General features: G+C 41.6%; 2 protein-coding genes across 3 annotated transcripts; one reads left to right on the top strand and one right to left on the bottom strand.

Annotated features, from left to right (window-relative positions):
* The first annotated feature begins 11,773 nt into the window (after window positions 1-11,773).
* On the top strand, window positions 11,774-18,151 carry LOC130734019 (uncharacterized). Of its 2 annotated transcripts, none has more exons than XM_057586308.1 (5): window positions 11,774-13,259; window positions 13,727-14,658; window positions 15,187-15,594; window positions 16,310-16,510; window positions 16,598-18,151. In XM_057586308.1, exons 1-5 carry the CDS (start codon window positions 12,155-12,157, stop codon window positions 17,120-17,122), a joined length of 3,171 nt encoding a protein of 1,056 aa, XP_057442291.1. In that variant the 5' UTR covers window positions 11,774-12,154; the 3' UTR covers window positions 17,123-18,151. The 2 variants fall into 2 exon arrangements, with proteins under 2 accessions (XP_057442291.1, XP_057442292.1); XM_057586309.1 differs by having other exon boundaries at window positions 13,727-14,487.
* Window positions 18,152-18,523: 372 nt separating this feature from the next.
* Window positions 18,524-19,205, bottom strand: LOC130731688 (gibberellin-regulated protein 12-like). The gene is made up of 3 exons (XM_057583948.1): window positions 19,096-19,205; window positions 18,949-18,979; window positions 18,524-18,838 (listed from the first exon to the last, which is right to left on the bottom strand). The coding sequence occupies exons 1-3, from the start codon at window positions 19,159-19,161 to the stop codon at window positions 18,657-18,659; spliced, it is 279 nt and encodes a 92-aa protein (XP_057439931.1). The 5' UTR covers window positions 19,162-19,205; the 3' UTR covers window positions 18,524-18,656.
* Between the last annotated feature and the right edge of the window lie 2,667 nt (window positions 19,206-21,872).

A 21,872-nucleotide genomic window follows, 5' to 3' on the forward strand; every position in this document is an offset into this window, starting at 1 on the left:
GGTAGCAATGAGAACTGAGAAGTGAAGGTGGGGCTGCTGATGAGTGTGGTGTTTCGTGTACAAATTAAGAACACGAGTTTGAAATGTATGTGAGGAGGATAATGTTTCATCCACACTTCTCTTTTGAGGTGGAGAGGTGGAATGGTGAGAAAGATAGGAAGAAAAGAAAAAGTAAGAGAGAGAAAATATGAGATGCGATAGATAATAAGATGAGAGAGATAGAAATAAAAAGAGGTGGAAATGAAATGTTTAAAAAATGAGGTGTGTATATATCATTACTCATGTGAGCATGGCATGGGCAATGGTTCATCTATCTAATCAGAAGTACGACAAAGATCACTGATTTCAAGTTTAACTTAGGTTGAATGTTCAAATCTCGTTTAGTAAAATCTCAATCGGTGGGTAATCCTCATCGGGGATGCTCTTACCAAAGAGTTGACTTATGTTGGTCTCTCTAGCATATCATTGGCGCTCTATTTGGTAGTTTATAAGTGTTTATCTCCATTTTACTATGGGTAGAACACAGATTTATCGGATATGCTCCGAGGGGCGAGGGACGCAAATCTAGTGGATGAACCGGAGGCCCCAAAGTATCAGCCACGGGACGCCAATCCCAAGAAGTGGTGTGAGTTCCACCGGTCCGCCGGGCATGATACGGATGACTGTTGGACTTTGCAGCGGGAGATTGATAAGTTGATTCGGGCGGGATATCAAGGAAATCGCCAAGGTCCGTGGCGCAACGGTGGCGATCAAAACAAAGCGCACAAGCGGGAGGAGGAGCGAGCGGACACTAAGGGCAAGAAAAAGCAAGAATCAGCGGCTATCGCCACAAGAGGGGCTGATGACACGTTCGCTCAACACTCAGGACCGCCCGTCGGGACCATCAACACCATCGCCGGGGGATTTGGCGGCGGTGGCGACACTCATGCGGCGCGTAAACGCCATGTTCGTGCCGTTAATTCCGTTCATGAGGTCGCTTTTGGATTCGTACACCCTGACATAACAATCTCGATGGCGGACTTTGAGGGGATAAAGCCTCATAAGGACGACCCGATTGTGGTGCAGTTAAGGATGAACAGTTTCAACGTTAGAAGGGTACTCCTGGATCAGGGTAGTTCGGCTGATATTATCTATGGTGATGCATTTGACAAGTTGGGACTAACTGACAATGATCTGACTCCATATGCGGGAACCTTGGTAGGTTTCGCGGGGGAGCAAGTAATGGTGCGGGGATACATTGATCTAGACACAATATTTGGGGAAGATGAGTGTGCCAGGGTTTTGAAGGTAAGGTATCTGGTTCTCCAGGTGGTGGCATCTTACAATGTAATCATTGGGCGAAATACATTGAATCGCCTTTGTGCTGTAATTTCAACAGCCCACTTGGCGGTCAAGTATCTGCTAAGCAGTGGAAAGGTGGGAAAGCTGAAGGTGGACCAGAAGATGGCGAGGGAGTGTTACAATAATTGCCTTAACTTGTATGGCAAGAAGAGTGCGTTGGTTGGTCATAGATGTTATGAAATCGAAGCTTCGGATGAAAATCTTGACCCCCGGGGCGAGGGGCGAGTAAATAGGCCCACGCCAATTGAGGAAACGAAGGCGCTAAAGTTTGGCGATCGCACTTTGAAGATTGGGACCAGACTGACGGAAGAGCAGGAGACGCGCTTGACAAAACTGCTTGGGGAGAACTTAGACTTGTTTGCTTGGAGCTGCAAAGACATGCCTGGAATTGATCCAAACTTCATATGCCATCGATTAGCATTGAATCCAAGTGTCAAGCCAGTTTCACAACTCAGGAGGCGCTTGGGTGGCGACAAAGGGAAGGCGGTGCAACAGGAAGTCGACAAGTTGCTGGCGGCAGAGTTCATTAGGGAAGTGAAGTATCCGACGTGGTTGGCGAACGTCGTAATGGTGAAGAAGGCGAACGGGAAATGGCGAATGTGTGTAAATTACACAGACTTAAACAAAGCATGTCCAAAAGATTCGTATCCCCTTCCCAGCATCGATAGCCTTGTTGATGGTGCCTCGGGCAACGAACTGCTTAGCTTGATGGATGCTTATTCTGGCTATCATCAAATCCGAATGCACCCGGCAGACGAGGACAAAACGGCTTTTATGACCGCCAGAGTCAATTATTGCTATCGCACCATGCCGTTTGGACTAAAGAACGCTGGGGCGACCTACCAAAGATTGATGGATAGGGTTTTTGCTGGGCAGGTGGGAAGAAACATGGAGGTTTACGTTGATGACATGATTGTTAAATCAGTACGTGGTTTAGACCATCATCAAGATCTGGAGGAAGCATTTGGCGAGATAAGGAAGCACAATATGCGCCTCAACCCGGAGAAATGCTCTTTTGGTGTTCAGGGTGGCAAGTTTTTGGGATTCATGATCACATCCAGAGGAATCGAGATAAACCCAGATAAATGCAAGGCGATTCAGCAGATGAAAAGCCCTTCTAATGTGAAAGAGGTCCAACGTTTAACAGGGCGAATAGCAGCATTATCTCGGTTTCTTCCCAAGTCTGGTGACAGATCTTTCCCTTTTTTCAAGTGTCTTCGCAAGAATGTCACTTTTGAGTGGACGGCGGAGTGTGAGGAAGCTTTTGTTCGCCTCAAGGAACTCCTATCGTCACCGCCAATCTTGTCGAAACCAAAACAGGGACACCCGCTGCATTTGTATTTTGCTGTGAGCGATAGTGCTCTGAGTTCTGTGATGTTGCAGGAGGTAGATGGCGAGCATCGAATTGTTTATTTTGTTAGTCACACACTCCAGGGCGCAGAGGTCAGATATCAGAAAATTGAGAAGGCGGCGCTGGCGGTCCTCGTCACCGCCCGACGGTTGAGACCTTATTTTCAGAGTTTTCCCGTGAAGGTGCGGACGGATTTGCCCTTGAGACAAGTATTACAAAAACCGGATTTATCAGGTAGATTGGTCGCCTGGTCGGTTGAATTGTCAGAGTATGGTTTGCAATATGATAAGCGGGGCACGGTTGGTGCGCAGTCACTAGCTGACTTTGTGGTCGAGTTGACTCCAGATCGGTTTGAAAGAGTGGACACTCAGTGGACTCTCTTCGTGGATGGATCCTCCAATAGTAGTGGCAGCGGCGCGGGAGTAACGTTAGAAGGGCCGGGGGAACTAGTGTTGGAGCAATCCCTGAAATTCGAGTTCAAAGCAACGAACAACCAGGCAGAATATGAAGCTCTCATCGCCGGATTGAAGTTGGCGCGGGAAGTGAAGATCGGGAGTTTGTTGATAAGAACGGACTCACAATTGGTGGAGAATCAAGTGAAGGGAACTTTCCAGGTCAAAGATCCCAATCTGATCAAGTACCTTGAGCGGGTACGGTATTTGATGACACTTTTTCAAGAGGTCGTGGTGGAGTACGTTCCTCGGGCAGAAAATCAGCGGGCGGACGCGCTGGCCAAATTGGCGAGCACGCGGAAGCCTGGCAATAACAAAAGTGTGATTCAGGAAACGCTGGCGTACCCAAGCATCGAAGGCGAGCTCATGGCCTGCGTGAACAGAGGGGGGACATGGATGGGTCCCATAATATCTATCTTGACGGGGGACCCGGCAGAAGTGGAGCAATGCAGGAAGGAACAACGGCGGGAGGCGAACCACTATACTCTCATTGACGGACACTTGTATCGCCGTGGTTTCTCAACGCCATTGTTGAAATGCGTACCGCCAGAGAAGTACGAAGCGATAATGTCTGAGGTACATGAAGGAGTGTGCGCGAGCCACATCGGGGGAAGGTCTTTGGCTTGCAAGGTGTTGAGGGCGGGTTTTTACTGGCCCACCCTCAGGAAAGATTGTATGGACTTCGTGAAGCAGTGCAAGAAATGTCAAGTGTTCGCGGATTTGTCTAAGGCACCGCCAAAAGAGTTGGTAACGATGAGCGCCCCGTGGCCTTTCGCCATGTGGGGTGTGGACTTAGTCGGACCTTTTCCGACCGCCAGGGCACAAATGAAGTTTATATTAGTGGCGGTGGACTACTTCACTAAGTGGATTGAGGCTGAACCCCTGGCCAAGATTACTTCTGCAAAGATAGTCAATTTCTACTGGAAGCGTATTGTTTGCAGGTTCGGGATCCCAAGGGCGATCGTATCTGAAAACGGGACCCAGTTTTCAAGCAGCCAAACAAGGGAGTTCTGCAGGGAAATGGGCATACAGATGAGGTTCGCCTCTGTTGAGCATCCGCAGACGAACGGGCAGGTGGAATCTGCAAACAGGGTAATCCTACGAGGACTAAGACGACGGCTTGCGGAGGCTAAGGGAGCTTGGTTGGATGAACTTCCGGCGGTGCTGTGGTCGTACAACACCACCGAGCAATCTACTACAAGGGAAACCCCCTTTAGAATGACCTATGGGGTAGATGCCATGTTGCCGGTGGAGATTGACAACTTTACATGGCGGACTCAACCAGGTTTTGAAGGGGAAAATCAGGCCAACATGGCGATGGAGCTGGACCTTTTGTCGGAAACGCGCGACGAGGCGCACATTCGGGAAACAGCGATGAAGCAGCGCGTGGCGGCAAAGTTCAACAGCAGGGTTCGCGTCCGAGATATGCAGGTCGGCGACCTGGTCCTCAAGTGGCGATCGGGAGCCCCGGGGAACAAGCTTACTCCTAACTGGGAAGGGCCCTACCGCATTATTAAAGTTCTTGGTAATGGGGCCTATCACTTAGAAGAGCTTGATGGAAGGCGGTTACCTCGGTCGTTCAATGGTTTGAGCTTGCGCTACTATTATAGTTGATCGCAGGCGAGAAAGTGAACAAGGCGGAGTCGCCGGAGCCAGATATCTTTAAAATTTTCCGAAGTGTTTTCAAATTCTCCAATGTATTGCAATAACAAAGCGTGCTCTTTTTCTCCGAAAGGAGTTTTTTAATGAGGCACTCCATCAATAAAATAAAACGAAAATTCACGAAATTCGTGTCCAAAAATTTCAGGGATTCCCTGACGATCGGAATTGCCGATCGACATAAAGAATTACGGCAATCACTAAGTGGGACAAGCTTGATCCCCAAAGGGGCTTGCTGGAACCCTGAAGGTTGCGGCGATTCCGCAAATGGCCTTTGACGCCTGGGAATCACCCTCCGGAAAGTCTGACGTGATCGCCGGTCCCGTAAACGATGTGCTGGGTAAGTCTCGCCAGAATACGACGAGCGCCGTTAACTAGGCAAAAGTCTTGGGACCCCCAAATGGCCATTGGCAAGCATTGTAAGCCCCGAGCGGGCAAAGCCCCGGGCGAAGTCCTCGAGAATGGAGGCCGTTTCTTCCTTTGGGGAAAACGTCTAAAGTCTTGGTGGTGGAATACCAAGCAACAAGTCCTAGTTAAAATTAAGGCACGAAATCGTTAGGCGTAATTCAATCATATGACGCGTGAAAAATAGCGCAAGATATAAGGTCGACGAATGAATAAGGTGGAAGGCGAGTGCTTGGTCACTCAGGATGTTGAGTATTTTACTACTCTGGCGTGTTGAGGGGTTAAACTATGAAACTTATTCTTAAATTTTTTAAGCCATAAGAAGGCGGCGACTAAAAAATGTACGGCGGAAGCATTCCAACATGATTTACAAAATATCCAACGGCGATATAAAAAGCTATGGCGAAGGGTTGCTTAAACATAGACGAATGGCGGAAAAGTACACTACAAGGTGACAGTAAAAGCTAAAGTAATGTTAAAATTACATTATTCATTGTTTTCTTTCTCCTGTTCTTCTTCTTCCTCTTCTTCTTCAGTCGCTGTCCAGAGGTGTTGGTCAATCAGGGGAGGATCGTCGGGACCAGCCAGTCCTTCGGCGGTTATCTCTTTCATTACTCCCATGGCGCTAAAGTCAAAGTTCGGGTACAAATGTTGGACCTGATCTTTGGCGAGGTAGAAACCGCGCTCGCGGTTGTCAAGGGCGATGTCAGCGGCTTGTTCCCTCGCCTCAGTGGCTTTGGCCTTCTCCGTCGCCAGCTCGTCCTCTAGCCTTTTGATCTTTTCCAGTTGGGAAGCAATCTCAGCATCTTTCGTGGCGAGGGCCTCGGCATGAGTTTCGGTCGCTTTCTTGATCTCCTCGGACGTAGCCTGCATCACCGCCTCCATGTCAGACTTCGCCAAGGCCAAGGACTCCGCAGACTTTTTCTCTTGCTCCGCCAACGCCTTCTTCACTAACTCCAGCTCAGCGCGCAGTATGGCAAGCTCTGACTCCTTAGCAACCAGCGCCTCGCCTCGGGCGATCAAGTCCTTCTCAGCTTGCTCTTTTTCCTTTTTGCAAGCTTGAAGGCTTGCATCAAGCTCATCTGCTTCTTCCTTCATCAGCGCCAGCTGATCCTCCAGCTCGCCGATTTTAATCCCCGCCGTGCCAATCATCTTGTCGGCATAGACTTTGTCTTTTCCTGCCTGCGTCGCCAGTTTGTCGAAACGCTTTTCCCAAGCAGCGGCGGCTTCTTGATGCTTAGCACTTTCGGCCTTCAACCGCTCAGCTTCAACGGTGGCGGCATTGAACTTCTCAAACGCGTGGGCAAAGATGCACCCAGCGCGTAGGAGACAAGCAAGAGTCTCCTCCTTGGTTTCATTAAGGCCCCGACTCAAAACTTCTTTTTCTATGGCGTCACGGTTAAGACCAGTAAGTAAGAATTCTGAGGGTTCAATGGCGTTGGGGAGCATATTATAATAGCTTGAAGAACCGACCTCGGGAGCAGGGGCTTGTTCAATTCGAGCCGCTTCAGAGGTAGTGGCAGCGCCAGGACAGGATTTTTCCCCTTGATGAGGCGGGGAAGGCATGGAGCCCGCATCATGTGTTGAGGGCGGGCTAGGAGGCGCATCTTGGCGAGAGGGAGACTTCGGGGTTTCATTTTCTTTTTCCTTCTCTCCAACGGGAGTGTCGGAAGACGCAGCAGCTTTTGTGGCGTTGACGCCGGCGAGTTTCTCGGCAGCTGAGGATTGAGAAATGTTGGTGGTTGTGGCACCGACGGAGGCGGCTGTGGCGCCAGCAGTGGACTCAGCGGCAACAGCAGCGGTCGCACCGGCGGTGGCAGGAGTAGAGGCTGGTACGGTGGTTGGCTCGGTAGCCGCGGCGACGGAGGCTTCAGTGACATTTTTGCCTTTAGGCGCAGCAGCAGTGGTGGGCTGAGCGCCAGGGTTGGATGTGCCGGCGCCGGAGGAGGCTTTGACCAATTTTCTCCTCTTGGGAGCTTTGGTGCTCTCGGCTTGGTTCTCAGCACCACCCCGCTTTTTCACGTCGCCCTCAGCGTTGAATTTTGGGGAAAAGCGAGCCATTCTCCTCTCGCGGGCCTTCAGGAGCTCGGCGTTCGTGAAATTCATATCTTCTGTAACAATAAAAAAAGACGATCAGTGACAACATAGGAGACGAGAAAGGAAATGTCAATAATAAAAGTGAGCTATGGACAACCTAAGTATTTGGGAGTTCTTGAGAGGTCAGCGCCCTCAAGGACTGTTGTGCAGTCAAGGATGGGAAGTGGGGCAAGGAGATTAAGAAAGGCTTTGTCGTTGGCGGACAAAGATTCCTCTGAAGGATCGGTGATCCCATTGGGCTTCTCCGTCCAGTAAAGAGGAAAAAGGGCGGTCCCGTCTCTAAGGGTGAATGCCTCTGGGTAGGCGGGATGAACCGCCACACGGAAGTACTTCCGCGCGAAGGAGGACTTCGCGTTACTTTTGTCGGGATGCAAGCACTTCCGGCCGGCTCGGGCCTTCAAGGAAATCCATCCTTTGTTTTTGATGGACTTGGGGTCGACGTCGTAGAGGTAGAAGAAACTGGTGGGGGATGGGGCGATGCCGACAGCGGCGCTTAAGATTTCAAAACATCGAATGAAGGCCCAGGCGTTGGGGTGGAGTTGGCAGGGAGCCGCGTTGATGTCGCGGAGGACGGTTTGGACAAAGGGCGAGAAAGGAAGCCTGATTCCAAGCTCGCTAAACATGTATTCATACGCAAAGAAAAAATGGGATCTCTTTACGTCGCCGTCTGGCTTATGAAGCCAGGGGCGATCCCCAGGACTGCAAATCCAGATCCTGAGTTTGGCGTTAAACTCATCGTCATTAGACAAACCACCCAGGGAGTTCACGAACTGCACGATGAGATCGCTATTCTGGAAAATAGAAGGTTGGTCTATAGCCTCGTGAGTGGGGGCTATTTGGACTGGAAGGGGCAGAGTGGCGTAGGTTTTTAGTCGGTAAGGTGGGATCTCCGGGACCTCTAAACGGAGGCCGCCGGCGGCGGTGGCATCAGGGTCGCTTCCGGAGGAAGAAGAGGAGTGGTTAGGGGAGGTAGGGTTTGAAGCCATTTTTAGAAGACAGTGAAGTGAAAGAAAGGAAAAGATGAGTATGTGTATGATGCAAAGATAAGGACAGTGGGACTCACCGGAGTAGGATGTGAAGAGTGGGTAGCGGAAAGGGTGATAAGCGACGGCTCCGGAACGGAAGTGGGCAGAGGGAGTTTGGTAAGCGATTAGGGAAGTAAAGAGAGGTCTCGGAAAGGGATGACTGTGGGGAAGAAGGGTTTTTATAGGAGAAGGGGGGAAGCTGGAAGGGTGACGCGTGTTGGACGCGTGTGGAAGGTTGGAAGTCATGATGGTTTTGGGGAGGTGGGTCGCGTGCAATGGGGAGTTACTGCGCACGATGGGACGGTTATGAAAAGTGAAGTGACGGTTCCGGAGAAAGAGGGAAATTGATGTAACTAACACATCACGTGGGGCAGTCACGTGGGGCAGTTAGGGATTTGAAAGGGTTTTAAAATAAGGGAAAGCGTGAAAAGCCTCGCCACTGTAAAGATCAAACACCATCGCCTGACAGGTGACACCAACAACAAAGTTCAGTCGCTCGCCGGGGTTACCGCCAGTCAATGATTGAATGATCAGCACGTGACCCATGCCTGCCACCTTTCCCGCCGGCGAACGATCATACACCTGCTCCAACTTATCGCCAATACGAAGTAATCGCTCTCGCCGCTCGTGGACTTGTGGACTTGCCAGCTCGGGTTGCTCGTCAAGTCAGTGGACTGGGTAACTGAAAATGCTAGTTTCCTTTTGCTCACGCCATGTTGGCGATATAGTTTACTTCTCTTTTCTCAAGCCATGTTGGCAGTGCAGATTCCGGTGTACTGTAAGACATATGTAAAAGCATTTAAAAGACACACTTAGCTCTCATACTTCGAGCTCGGTGTCTTGTGGACTAGTGGACTGGGCGAGCCCCTAGAGGGGCAACGCCCAGCATGTATCCCGCCTCAGCCCTGGCCTTCAGTTGGGCCTTGACCTCGGAGGCCCAATTGACCCAATAGGTAGTACCCAAGCTCTATAAATAGGAGGTAGTTATCAAGTGTAAGGGACTTTGGCTCATTTGAGGAAATCACGCATGAAATTCAGCACTCTCTCTCTCATTCTCATTCTCTCTTAGCACAATCCTCTACCTCTAGGTACTATACCTCTCTTCAATGTTCATTCCAAGAACAGGTAGAGTCCTATGACTTGGAGAGCTCAACGAGCATCTTGGTGGCCAGTTAGAGGACCTGCATCTTGTTGACGATGGATGGGTCATAGTTTGTGAGGATGACCTCATCAGATGAGGTGGAGATTCATCTTGTTCATGCCCTTGGGGCCTAGACTGGTGCCAACATCAACTGTGTGTTGTCTTTAGTCCCAGACCTAAAGTTATTGAGACTAAATAATTCATTCTCGAGCTTCTCCCCCGACAACAACTTCATTGCTTTCAACTATGATTTTGATTCCAACAACGACATAAAGATAATCAGATCAACGGCTCAAAACGACGAACATATGCTTTTACAACACGTGGAGCTCCACAAAGAAGAATGTGATATACACATCAATCAGTCCAATCTCCGAGTTGGCTTCCAAAACGGTTCAGATTGCAAGAATCGAGTTCGATCCGGCTCATTTAAAGGATGATCAGGATGAGATTCTGCCTATGGTTAAGATTCTCACCGTAGATAACAACATAAACAATGCTTTCCCAACATGCTCGTCGGATGGTAAGTTTATCGTGTTTAATTCTAGTAGTGTTACTTCTCTATTGTAACTTCTCCGGCTTGAAAATCAGTAAAGGCAAGGTTGTAGATGGTTTCAAGAGTGGAAGGGTGAGGGAGAAAGGGGGATGGAAGGAGAGAAAGGGAAAAGAAGGGGAGAGGACAGAGTGGGAGGGAGACATAAAATAGTTAGTTTGTCAGAAATACCCTTGATGCACTGGTATATCAAAATTTTTTTGTTACACCATAAAACAACCTTGAATAACGATGTTAGAATTATTGATGCATCAATACTTAAGAGTTTAATTTTCATAAAAACATGAGTCAAGTCAATGATAAAGCAAAAAATTAACATTTTTACTTTTATAATTTGCGTTGGCCTAGCCGACGCTAATTCAGCTACGTTAGCGTCAACATTTCTGCCAAGTGAACAACGCCAGCTTATTTGACACTAAGTTATCATCGATCACAAGGCCGACTCTACTGTGTTTGTGCTGACCTGGTGAGCATCGGCCACAACCTAACATTAAATGACGTTTTGCATCAACCTTTTTCTCATTAGCCTCAGCTTGACCGAGACTAATAGAGCTTTTTTGTTGGTACATGGGAAAGTAGATTAATAGATCTAATTCTTAAAATTTCCATTTGGTAACTTTTATAATGCAAATAATTCAATGAAACTATTTATAAATAACTAGAATACAAAATTTGAGGTAAATTAGCACTTTTATGTTATGATTATTAGTAGTAAGAAAAATAAAGATAAAAAGAGTTGGTAAAGTGAATAAATTGTGGAGACTAATATTTTCTACGTCATTAACAAGGTCTAATACAATTGGTATTGGTAGGTAGTTAGACTCTTTAAGCATTTAATTTAGAGTTCGATCATTTTTCTTATTGACAAATGTTAGTTGTTAGTAAATTAGTACAAATTATCCCTCTTCAGGGTTCGAACCCTGACCCTTCACCTGCAATTATCCTTAGCTCTATCATGTAAGCTACCCACTCCACTCCTAGAGTTCAATCATTTGACGATGCGTATGGAGAATGATTTGTTGTGAGAGGTCTACCCACTTGATGTAATCTTTGAGTCTCAATGAGATCAATCTCATGACTACCAGTTGTGGGAATACATTAGGAAAAAAATTCTTCTACAGCCTTACCAAAAGTACAAATCTAAACAAAAAGAACTCGCTAATTGCTAAACCATGTATGATATTAATATTTTGGAAAATAATTAGTGAGTCGCATAGTAAAAATACATACGTAAATACCCCGAATGGGAAATGAAGAGAATTGAAAGAAATATTGGATATTTGGATGTGATATATGATATAAGATGATAAGTAAATAGAGATACAAAGAAAAATTGAATGTATGAGATGTCTAACTATTTGGGCATCTTACTACCGTTACCGCAATCATTTATCATAAAAGACAATTTCAACCGCTGAAATTCTCAGCAGTAATTGTCACGATCCTAATCCAACTATAGTGTACTGCACATCACTGATGGATCCTAATCCACACTATGCAGTGATGGAACTTGGACTTGTGAAACTGTCAGTAATCTTGTATATATTTTGTCCTATGTTTGCGGTTATCAAAATGGATAAGAAACACATAATATAATTCCTAAATTTGAGGGTCCTATGAAATTTTCAGCCAAACGAAAAGTGTCCTAAAAAAGAAGAACTAAATTATGGTTCAACGGCTAACCATTTGTTAGGGGGGAGGTCAAAGAACTTTTCACTTCTGACCATAATTTGGAACCTAGTTTACCAATTTTCTCTTTTATTCCTTCTTTAGTTTTTCAATTTTATGGATGGTTTCTATGGACTCAGTTAAAAAATCACATTCAATGCAGCATTTTCAATTTCCATCATTGATCTAATTAGATTGTTCTTCAGCTAGAACACCATTTACATTAACATATTCCACTTTGTTAGCTTCCTATCCAAAGCCACATTATCTTAAATGTTTCTTCAATGGGGGTTTCTAACTAACATGTCAATCTCATTTGATGATTACTATGATGATTATCATTACTTGTTTGAATCTGGGAATGGCTAAAATGTCCCCCATTTGAGAAAAAAAATACATGCAACCAGGACATTGAATTCTTTGTACCTACCAACATTATACAGAAAAAAAAAAAAAACAAAGATGGGTTTGAATGCAAAGGACATTCAAATTCGGTTGTTCATAATGCTTCAGGTTTCAGTTGAGAATAGCTACACTTATATGAAAAAGCATCCATTGTTTTGGGGTGCTTTGTCAATCCTATTCATCATGTATATATTTCTATCTTATATTTACAACTTGGTGGTTTTCTTGTCCCCATATCTTGTGTGCACTGCCATTTTGGTTAGAATCTTTTGGAGTTCTGAGCAAACACAACTTAAGTATGTCCAGAAGAAGGGTGAGAAGGAAAGGGTTGAACCAAAAAAACAACCAAAGATGTTCAGGAATGAGAGGCGTGGATTTCTTTACAAATGTCCATCACACAGTGCAACAAGCAGAAGAAGAAATTTCACAAGGAAGAAGTTGGATGTGTATGGTGGTTTAGAGGAAAAAGCTAAGGATTTATCAGAGGTGTTTCGTAACGAATTCACTAATAGGAACATAGATATGAGAAGAGCTAAGTTTTTTGAGACAGAACTTGACATTTCGGATTATAAGTTTTCAGGAAACAAGCTTGAGGCTCCTACACAACAACCATTGTTTTCTGAACCTTCAATGGTGGACTTGGTGACTTGTGATGCTAGTTGTGAGGAAATAGAGAAAAAGATAGGAAAAAGGGAGGATGAGAAAAAAGCACAAGAGGATGGTAACAAAGAATTTTTAGGGGATGATCAGAAAAATCAAATGGACCTTGGGGATTGTGAGATGGAGAGAACCAAAAGGCTGGAGAGTCTCATAGCAAGAAGAAGAGCAAGAAAACAATTGAAGATGCAGCTTGAGAAGGGTCTAATAAATGCAAAAACAATTAAACCAAGCCTAATTGCACCACTTTTCATTACAAGAGTGAACCCTTTTGATTCTCCAAGAGAGTTTGAAGGGATTGATAGCATAGAAATGCCTGGTTCTGCCCCATCTGCTTTGAGAAGCCCATTTGATATTCCTTATGATCCTTTTGAAGAGAAACCCATTCTCACAGGGGGCAGTTTCAATATAGAATTCACAAGCAAGGACTTGCTATTAGAACCTAGACAAGACCCTGATGCTAGGGAGAAAAGGCTGGTATACCCAACAGTTAGAATGCTTCCAGGTCATAACCACTTTATTTTCTCCCATACTTTCTTTTACACTCTCACCTCTATAGATTAGGATCCTCTAATGTCAGACAATCTCAAGTGAAACTTTGTGTTCATCTCTCTCTATATAAATGTCCAAAGGGTTCTGCGTATTTAATACATATGAAGTGAGAGATAGACACAAAATTTCAACATGGGGAACAAGATGAAGTTTCCACATAAGAGGATCCTAATCCCTCACGCCTCTGGCTTAGGATCCTCTCATGTCACATGACAATGTCAAGTGAAATACTGTGTCTATTTCTCTCTCTATAAATGCACGGATGGCTCTGCCTAAGATAGATAGACATAAAATTTCAACATGAGGGAACATGATCAATTTTCCATGTGAGAGGATCCTAATCCCTCACGTCTTTGGTTTTATAGTCAAGGAAATTGCACAAAATTTGATAATGAGATTGAATTTATTTTTCTTTTGCAGGTTATGGAAATCATGACATGCCTGAACAATTTATCTCCAAAGAAAGCAGTGAAAATGAAAAACCTCCTAGACCACCATATGAAGAAGAGGAAACCACACATAAAGAGGATGGGAAATGTAAAACTCATATGGCTGGCCTGAGAGGTGAAGAAATCCACAATGCTGATGCAGCTAAGTCTAAGTTAGACCATACAAATGACTCAAACTTAATTCTAATAACACCAAATGTCGAAAGTGTTGTAATTTCAGGGAAGCAAGGATCAAGTGCTTCTTCTAACCCTCAGGAAACTGTCCTTGATTTTCCAATATCTAGTAATAGTGCTACTAACATAAATGATTCTTTGTATGAATCTCTTTCAACTCCTGTTGGTAAGAACAAGGAAGAATTGTCTTTTAATGGTAGGAGCATTTGTCACACACCATCATGTTCATTAGCTTCTGACTTGCAAGTGGAGGTTTCTGAAGTTGGATCATCAAGACTCACATCTGATATTGAGAGTCATGAGTTAATCACAAGCACAGACGGAGAATCATCTATAGTGTATGATGATGGGGATGCTGATAAAGATGTTACTTCTGGCAGTGAAGATATGTGGGGAGCATCACTCCATTCAAGAGAAGTACATGGAGCTAGTGAGCATGATGTTTTAGAAGGAAACAATTGGAGGGATTTTGGTTCACCAATGTCTATCCAAAATGCAGCTGATGTGAGCTCTATGTCCTCAAGGTCTGACATGCCTGAAGATACTCCAACCCATGCAGTAAGCAGTGATCATAACATCTTTGGTAATATGAAAGATTATGTGAGTGAAAATGGATCAGACAAACCTTCCCCTTCTTCACATGTGTTATCACGTTGGAAGAGGTTGATGCAATTGATGGATACTCAAGCTAATCATTCACCTAATGCAATAAATTCAGAAAAACTAGAGGCGAGTAATTTTGGTGCTACTATATCCCTTGCATGAAAAGCTATAATGGTTCAAACCTGTTAAGATTCATATCAACTACAGTTATGCTATTCAAGCACACATATCATCAGGGACGGAACCAGGAAAATTTGGTAGAGGGGTGGGGGGGATTGAATATATAAGCAAAATCAACAGTTACTAATTGAAGAATACACAATAAATATTTTTGGGGGGCTTAAACAGTATCACTGATCACAAAATGGATAATCTAGGAACATCAGGATACCACTCAACCAATGTGTTGAAATCAATGGAAGACAAACACCATCGAAAATACATTTTTCTAACACTTTTGTCTGTCTTGGCTTTTACAAATAGTGAACATATTTTATTCACTTACAAGGGAAAGGGACTTTTCTGATTTCATACTTAAACACTTTTTTTGCCTTGTGCACTTAAAATTTCATTTGTTTACTATGGAAGCTAATTGGTGAGATGAAGTTGATATTTTTTGTTGTCATTTTGAAAAAGTTATTAATTGTTCAACAGGAATGGAGTAACCAGTCAGAGAATTTACTTCGTAAGGCACCAGTTATTAATGATGTGAATAACCTAGAATCCACTGAGCAAGATAACACACAAGACACAAGAAGTAATGAAGATAACACATCAGTTGCGCGACAAGAAGCAACTGGTGAAGTCTCCATCAGCTCAAGTTCATCATCATCACCAAGGTCTGTATTGCCCATACCACAGAAGAACATGGCAGACCAAGTTTCCTCATCTGCTAACAATCAAGAGATACACCAAGGAGTTCAACAACCTAACATGGAAGATATGGTACAAGAAACATTAAATGGTGAAGCTCCACCTTATGACTCCATGCCTCAAAATATTCAGCCTCCAACGGGTGATCCAACTTATAAATCACAAAACAATAACTCAAGTCATTCTCAGGTGTGAATTGTGGTTCATTATTTGCTCTTCATATATTTTAAAAAGTTACTCATCATGGACATATCATAGATACAATTCAAACCTTCAGGGGCGATTTTGATTTAAATCTCATTAGGCAATATTTTAAATAGGACAAATGGTGTTGTTAGATCTATATAACCAACCCCACCTAGTGGGAAAAGGCTTTTGTCATTGTTTTTGTTATATTGACACAGACCTTGTTAGGAAGAGCTTACACGAGCTTCTCTTATAGCATAAAAGCTTATGTGAGCTTACCTTAGCATATGCGCTTATGCAAGTGTTTGAGAGAGCTTATGTAAGTAGCTTATGACATTCATATAATCTGTACTGAGCTTATTTTCTATAACATATTTTGAGTTTATTTCAATAAATTTCACAAATTAGCTTATGAATAAGTGCTTATGTGATCTTAATTTAGTTTCTTACCCAAACACACTCATATTATAGCTTCATAACAAGTGAGAGGACAATCTAGTCTCATGCAGTCATGCTTAAATGGTTGAGTGCACTGTCAATAGGCTGGAAGGCCAAGGTTTTATATGATTGGTTTGCATCATATCTTAATAATGTTTGTATATTTGGCAGACACCACAAATCAGAACATCATTTGAACATGCTTAGTTTTCCTTTCCCAACGAACAAAAATAGAAGAGCTTCAAGTCTTAACTATCATGTATTTTGTGATATTGACCAGGAGCCAAATATTTCTAGCAAGATGAATGGTGAAGAAGTTTGCAGTAAGGAAGATGAAAATAAGTTGAAAAATGATGAGAACAATGAAGACAAATTTACCCCTCTAAAGGTACAGGATGCTTCAGCTGAACCCCCTGGACTAGAAGGGTTGATTACTTCACAGGATATGAAGGAGAAATCTAGAGAATTATTTGATGACAAGGTAACATATGAATATTTTGAACTCAAAAAATGTTAGTAGATTAGACAATACACTTACAGTATAAATCTTTGCTGTGAAACTGAGCAGGTGCCATTGATTTCTTTAATGCTAGAATCATCCTCAGAAATTCACAGAGAGAATGAAGAAAAATCCCAAGCGTCAGTGAGAGAGGAGGCTAGCACAGAAAAATTTATCAACGCTGATGAAACAGGCACGAGTTCTGCCAATGATTTTGAAGGAAAACACAATGACTTGAATGAGAATGAAACCCTACTATCATCATGCATACCAGAAGAGGAAAGGGACAAGTTGAGTGAAAAGAACAAGGAGAATCATTGCTCAGAAGAAGTGAACTATTTGCAAAGTGAGTCAAAGCAAGAGGTTAAAGATCATTTAGAGAAGGAAAATTTGGACAAAGATGACATCTCTGAAGATTCTCCACTACCAATGGTCACTGAAGTAACCAATAATGCTGAAGATACCATAGGAGAATCTGAAAAGATGAACAAGGATGACGCTACTGACCAAGAATTTAACAAGAATCATGAAACCATGGTTTTATCTGAACCAGAAAGAGAAGTTGATCATGTTAGCAACATATCACATGAATGATCAAGAGGATTTTAATGCATCAAATGCAGATAAACCAAATGATAGCTCAAAATGAGTAAAATTCTTCTAAAAGTGTCAACAAATTAGGTTGAGAAGGGAAATAGTGGTGATGACAATGAGGACTTGTTGCAGCCAAGGGTCACTGAATCAATGATTCCCCAAAAAGAAGCAAAAGAGGGACATGCAGAGGACTCATAAAGTGGTGCACCTTGGCAAGTGTTAGAACCTGCTATTTTTTGGTGCTGCACACTTCAAAATTAGTTTGAAGAAAAGTGAAGTTGTGTATTAGTTAATTTCCACAATCAAATGGCAGATTGAGTAGGAGTCTGAACTTGCCAAAATTAGAGGACTAACATAGAAACTGCAAATACACTAACAAACTTTAAGTGCATGTTTCACTAGATGTTCATAACATCTATTATAATATATAAAAGCTGAGACATGTACGATGTTCTATCTGTTAGAATCTATTGCAGTTATGTAAATTATTATAAAAGCTAAGTCAGCATTTTAGTTAGTTGAGTTTCTGTTCATGTGTTCTGTTATGCTAACTCAGCATTTTAGTTAGTTGAGTTTTTGTTCATGTGTTCTGTTATGCTAACTCAGCATTCTGTTATGCTGAGTTAGGATTCTGTTGTAATTGTTCAATAGCTTCTAGGTAAAGATTGTACAAGCTATAAATATAGTTTTACTTTGTACTAGCTGATTAAGATGAATATGATAAATTCTGTCTTTATTTAGTTTCTAATATGGTACCCAGAGCTCAAGCCTGAAACATTGCTTCCGATCTGTCACACATTTTACCTCCACCTCTGGTGACCGGAGCTCAAGCCAAAACCAATGAACACTCTTCTTGTAGGGGGCTCACCCGGGGGATGGCTGTCTCAGCGGAAAATTGGTCATGCAAGCTAAAGTGAAGTCACTTGGATTGATCTCAAAAAAACAAATTGAGGGATCAATAGTATCCTGGCGTCCTAATGTTGTATTATGTCATATCATATCATGTATGGTTGTACTTCACAATTGTATACCGGCATCCTAATTTTTTCACTTTTTGTGAAGTTTTCACTCTCATAATTATTGCCCGTTATTTTATTTATTTTTAATATTTATTCTTTTATTTGATCATGTAATTCATGAATAAAATTGTACATATGTTTTAAATAATATGAATTCATATTTTATTATTTATGCAATAATAATTATGTGCTTTTAATCCACACTTATCATCAAATATACTGAAATTAGTCAAAGGATTTGAATTTTGTTATGTTCAATATTGTTTAAAATTATATTTTTATTTTATTTTTCAATTTTTATATTTTTATATTTTCATTATAAACCAAGCAAGACCACCATTGGTTGTAGGATGTTAGTATAAAAATGGGTGAAAATGAATTGCATAAAAAATGAAGTGCGAACATATCATTGTTGTAGATAAATAAAACGAGCAAAATCAAACAACATTTATTTAAACTAATTAGGAAAATGCCACTTGCATGACCAACAATATATAACCACAAATAAACTTGAATTATGGGCACTTTGGTCCTCCTTCTTGGGTCTTCCAGTTATTGTAGCATGGACATTCTTCCTTATGACCATATGTTCCTGATGGGACACATAAACATTTATTACAACATAAGTTACAGTAGGTCAAACAAGCCTTCTTGTATTGAGTGGCTGAGCAACGAACATCGCATGCACCAGGGCATTCTGAAAAACATAATTTAGATTGGTCAACAAAATTAATAAATTAAATTAATTTGCGTCAAATTCTCTTATCTACATAAAAATAGAATAAAATTAAAAGCTAGAATTAGTACGATCGGGAGTAAGTGATCCTTCACCGCCCGCCTGTAAAGGAAAAAAAACCATATGTTAGTATGATGTCAAGGGAAAGTAAATAGCAATTACATGTTCATTGGTGTAACATGTGATTGTGAAAGCGTAAGTTAAGAGAGTTCACTTACAGTGACAAGTTGAATGACATAAGTCATGGCAAATATGAGAAGAAATCCATAGATAATTTTAGCCATTATGTTTTTGCTGGTCTTTAAGTCTATGAAGCTAGTTAGCCTTATGCTCTCTCTAGCTAGTATATATTCTCTCATGGGTAAGGTCTACCATTTATATATAGATGCAAATAACAACATGATATATAGGATAAGAGTCTATTATGTTCTTATCATATCTTGTCATTATCCAATTCTTTGACTTATCCTACTCTTATCCTACCATAATCACTAAACAGGTCAATGTTATCTCTTACAATAAAAGACTTGTAATAAATGACTTGGTTAAATTGAAAGATTACATTTGATTTTTTCACCCTTTTCTCAATGGACAATTTAATTGAGTGAACATCATCGACAGAAACTAGTTGATTTTAAGGAAAATTTCATTTATTTTGAAACTTGAAACATTGTAGGCCCTGTGTTTATTTGTTATTTGGTGGTCAAGATATGATAAGAACATGATATAATAAAGAGTTGGATAAAGGTAGAACATGAAAAGAGCATAATAAACTCTTATCATATTTTGTGTTTAACCTGAGCAGGATATTGATAGGATATGATATAAACAATGAAAAATGTATTAAATTTTCTTTTGATTAAAAGATACATAAAAAAATTTAAAAATTAATTTTCTAAACTAACTTTAAAAAAAGTGATTATTTTATTAAATTTATTTTTTTTAACATTTTTGTAAATGAGCCTATGTTTTAAAATTAACGAAAATTAAATTTTAATTAATTAGTATATTTTAATTTTTTTTCAAGGGAGCCTATTTTAATAAAAAAATAAATAGTCAACCGATTGGTTTTAACTTTGTAGTGTAAAGTAAAAAAAACAATAAAATTTATTAAATTAAAAAATATAATTAAAAATTTCAAAAGTGCTTTATATTTAAATTATAAATTATTATATATGTAGAGAAATAATTTTAAATAATATAAAATTAGTCTATATTTACTATTAACATATCCTATTTTTAAGTGAATAGTCTGTTATTCAATTGCTAGTGAATAATTGTTTTATTTATTTTTATGATAATAAAACAAGTAGTAAATTCAATTAAAATAATAAGTGTTAGCAAGTGATAATGATAATTTAATTATTTTATGTGATTAAATTAAATAATATCACAGTTAAAAATTTATATCATATTTTAATTAAATTTACGAGTAACTAAATAATTTTAACTCGGCAAAAAAACTTTACTTGATAAATAATAAAATTAATATATTATTAAAATTAAAATTTTTATATTTATTAATTAATAATAATATAAATTATATAAAATATAAATTTTGAAATAATTGAATTTTTGGAAAAAAAGAATAGAAGAATGTTATCCTTTTAGGATAATTCTAGCCCAGATCTCTCTCGAGATAACTTTTACTCCTGATAAGCATCATTTGATAATGACACGATTGCCTTATTCTAACCAACAACAAATTAGAGCAAGATACGATTGCAGTATAATATCTTGTTTGTTTATCCTGTCCACCAAACAGGTGCTGAAGGCTATAACGTCGGAAAATTATTCGTGGGTATGGTGAAACCATGCTTTGCCATTAACACCTATATCTTTCTATAATCAATGGCACTCATTTATTCAAAAACAATACTAGCTACATCAGATGATAGAATACCTCCCAAACCGGGTGGGTAGTCATCAATCCACACAAAACATGGATAAGAAATAACATATTTAGTCATAAAGTCAGCGGCTAAATTACCAGTCCTACGAACATGCATAAAACGAAACGAAGCAAAATAACACGACATAAAAACACAATCTGCAATAGCAGCGCCCAAATAAGAGCGGTTGTCTCCCGGACGTGACCAATTATTGTAGACCGTCAAGCTATTTGTTTCGAACATCACATCCCGAAAACCAAGCTCCAATGCAAGTTGCATAGCCCATCTTACTCCCATAGCTTCTGCCATAGCCACATCATAAGTACCATGTTGTTTTCCAGCTAATGTAGCCATCAGCAGTCCCCTATCGTTCCTCGCTACCATTCCCATGCCCATCGTCGATCCTTGGGGCATTGCAACATCCACATTAACATTGATCACTCCTCGTGGAGGAGGTTGCCACACCCTCTACTGTAATACGCGAGCTGCTACGACCGTGGACAGCCCAACCTCGCTGCAACAACGTCATGTTTGCGGCTGTTGCTCCTCACCCACTGCCCCCTGCATTCAGCCAAGAATCCAGTTCCATATCAGCATTTTGGATTGCAACAAGCGTCTGAGCTCTATGCAAAGTCTGCTCCATTGTTGCTAAGCGCTGCTCAAACAACCAGTGGTTCATTCGCTCCCAAATCGCCCAACACATACAAAAAACTTGATCAACCACCCACTCATCCCGCACCTCCATTAGACTCATCAGCCACCCCTTCAAGGAGAAATTTTCTTGCTGCATTACAAACGTCAAAGCCAAAGGAGAAACAAACCACATACGCATAACAAAGGGACAGAAAAATAAAGCATGCTCAGTTGTTTCTTCATTCTCTCCACAAACCGGACATATAACATCCACATCCAGGCCTCTCCTTGGATAAACCTGATGCCCACGCATGTGCGCCGCCTGATCCACGCACATGCGTGGAGGCAAAACCTGATGCTGCGAATTGTGCGATTTTGAGCGTTTTTCCCACGCATGTGCGTGGAGGAGGCCACGCACATGCGTGGATTACTGCTGGAAACTCTATAAATAGGGATTTTGTTATTTCTTT

This window comes from Lotus japonicus, chromosome 1, assembly GCF_012489685.1.
Source record: "Lotus japonicus ecotype B-129 chromosome 1, LjGifu_v1.2".
Lineage (NCBI taxonomy): Eukaryota > Viridiplantae > Streptophyta > Magnoliopsida > Fabales > Fabaceae > Lotus > Lotus japonicus.

Excerpts from the sequence above, each read along its gene's own strand:
- LOC130734019 (XM_057586308.1), top strand. The coding sequence starts at position 12,155 with ATGGGTTTGAATGCAAAGGACATTCAAATTCGGTTGTTCATAATGCTT. Across the intron at positions 13,260-13,726 it reads AACAGTTAGAATGCTTCCAG|GTTATGGAAATCATGACATG; the intron begins GTCATAACCACT and ends TTTCTTTTGCAG. Across the intron at positions 14,659-15,186 it reads TAAATTCAGAAAAACTAGAG|GAATGGAGTAACCAGTCAGA; the intron begins GCGAGTAATTTT and ends ATTGTTCAACAG.
- LOC130731688 (XM_057583948.1), bottom strand. The coding sequence starts at position 19,161 with ATGGCTAAAATTATCTATGGATTTCTTCTCATATTTGCCATGACTTAT. Across the intron at positions 18,980-19,095 it reads ATGTCATTCAACTTGTCACT|GCGGGCGGTGAAGGATCACT; the intron begins GTAAGTGAACTC and ends TTTCCTTTACAG. Across the intron at positions 18,839-18,948 it reads AGGATCACTTACTCCCGATC|AATGCCCTGGTGCATGCGAT; the intron begins GTACTAATTCTA and ends TATGTTTTTCAG.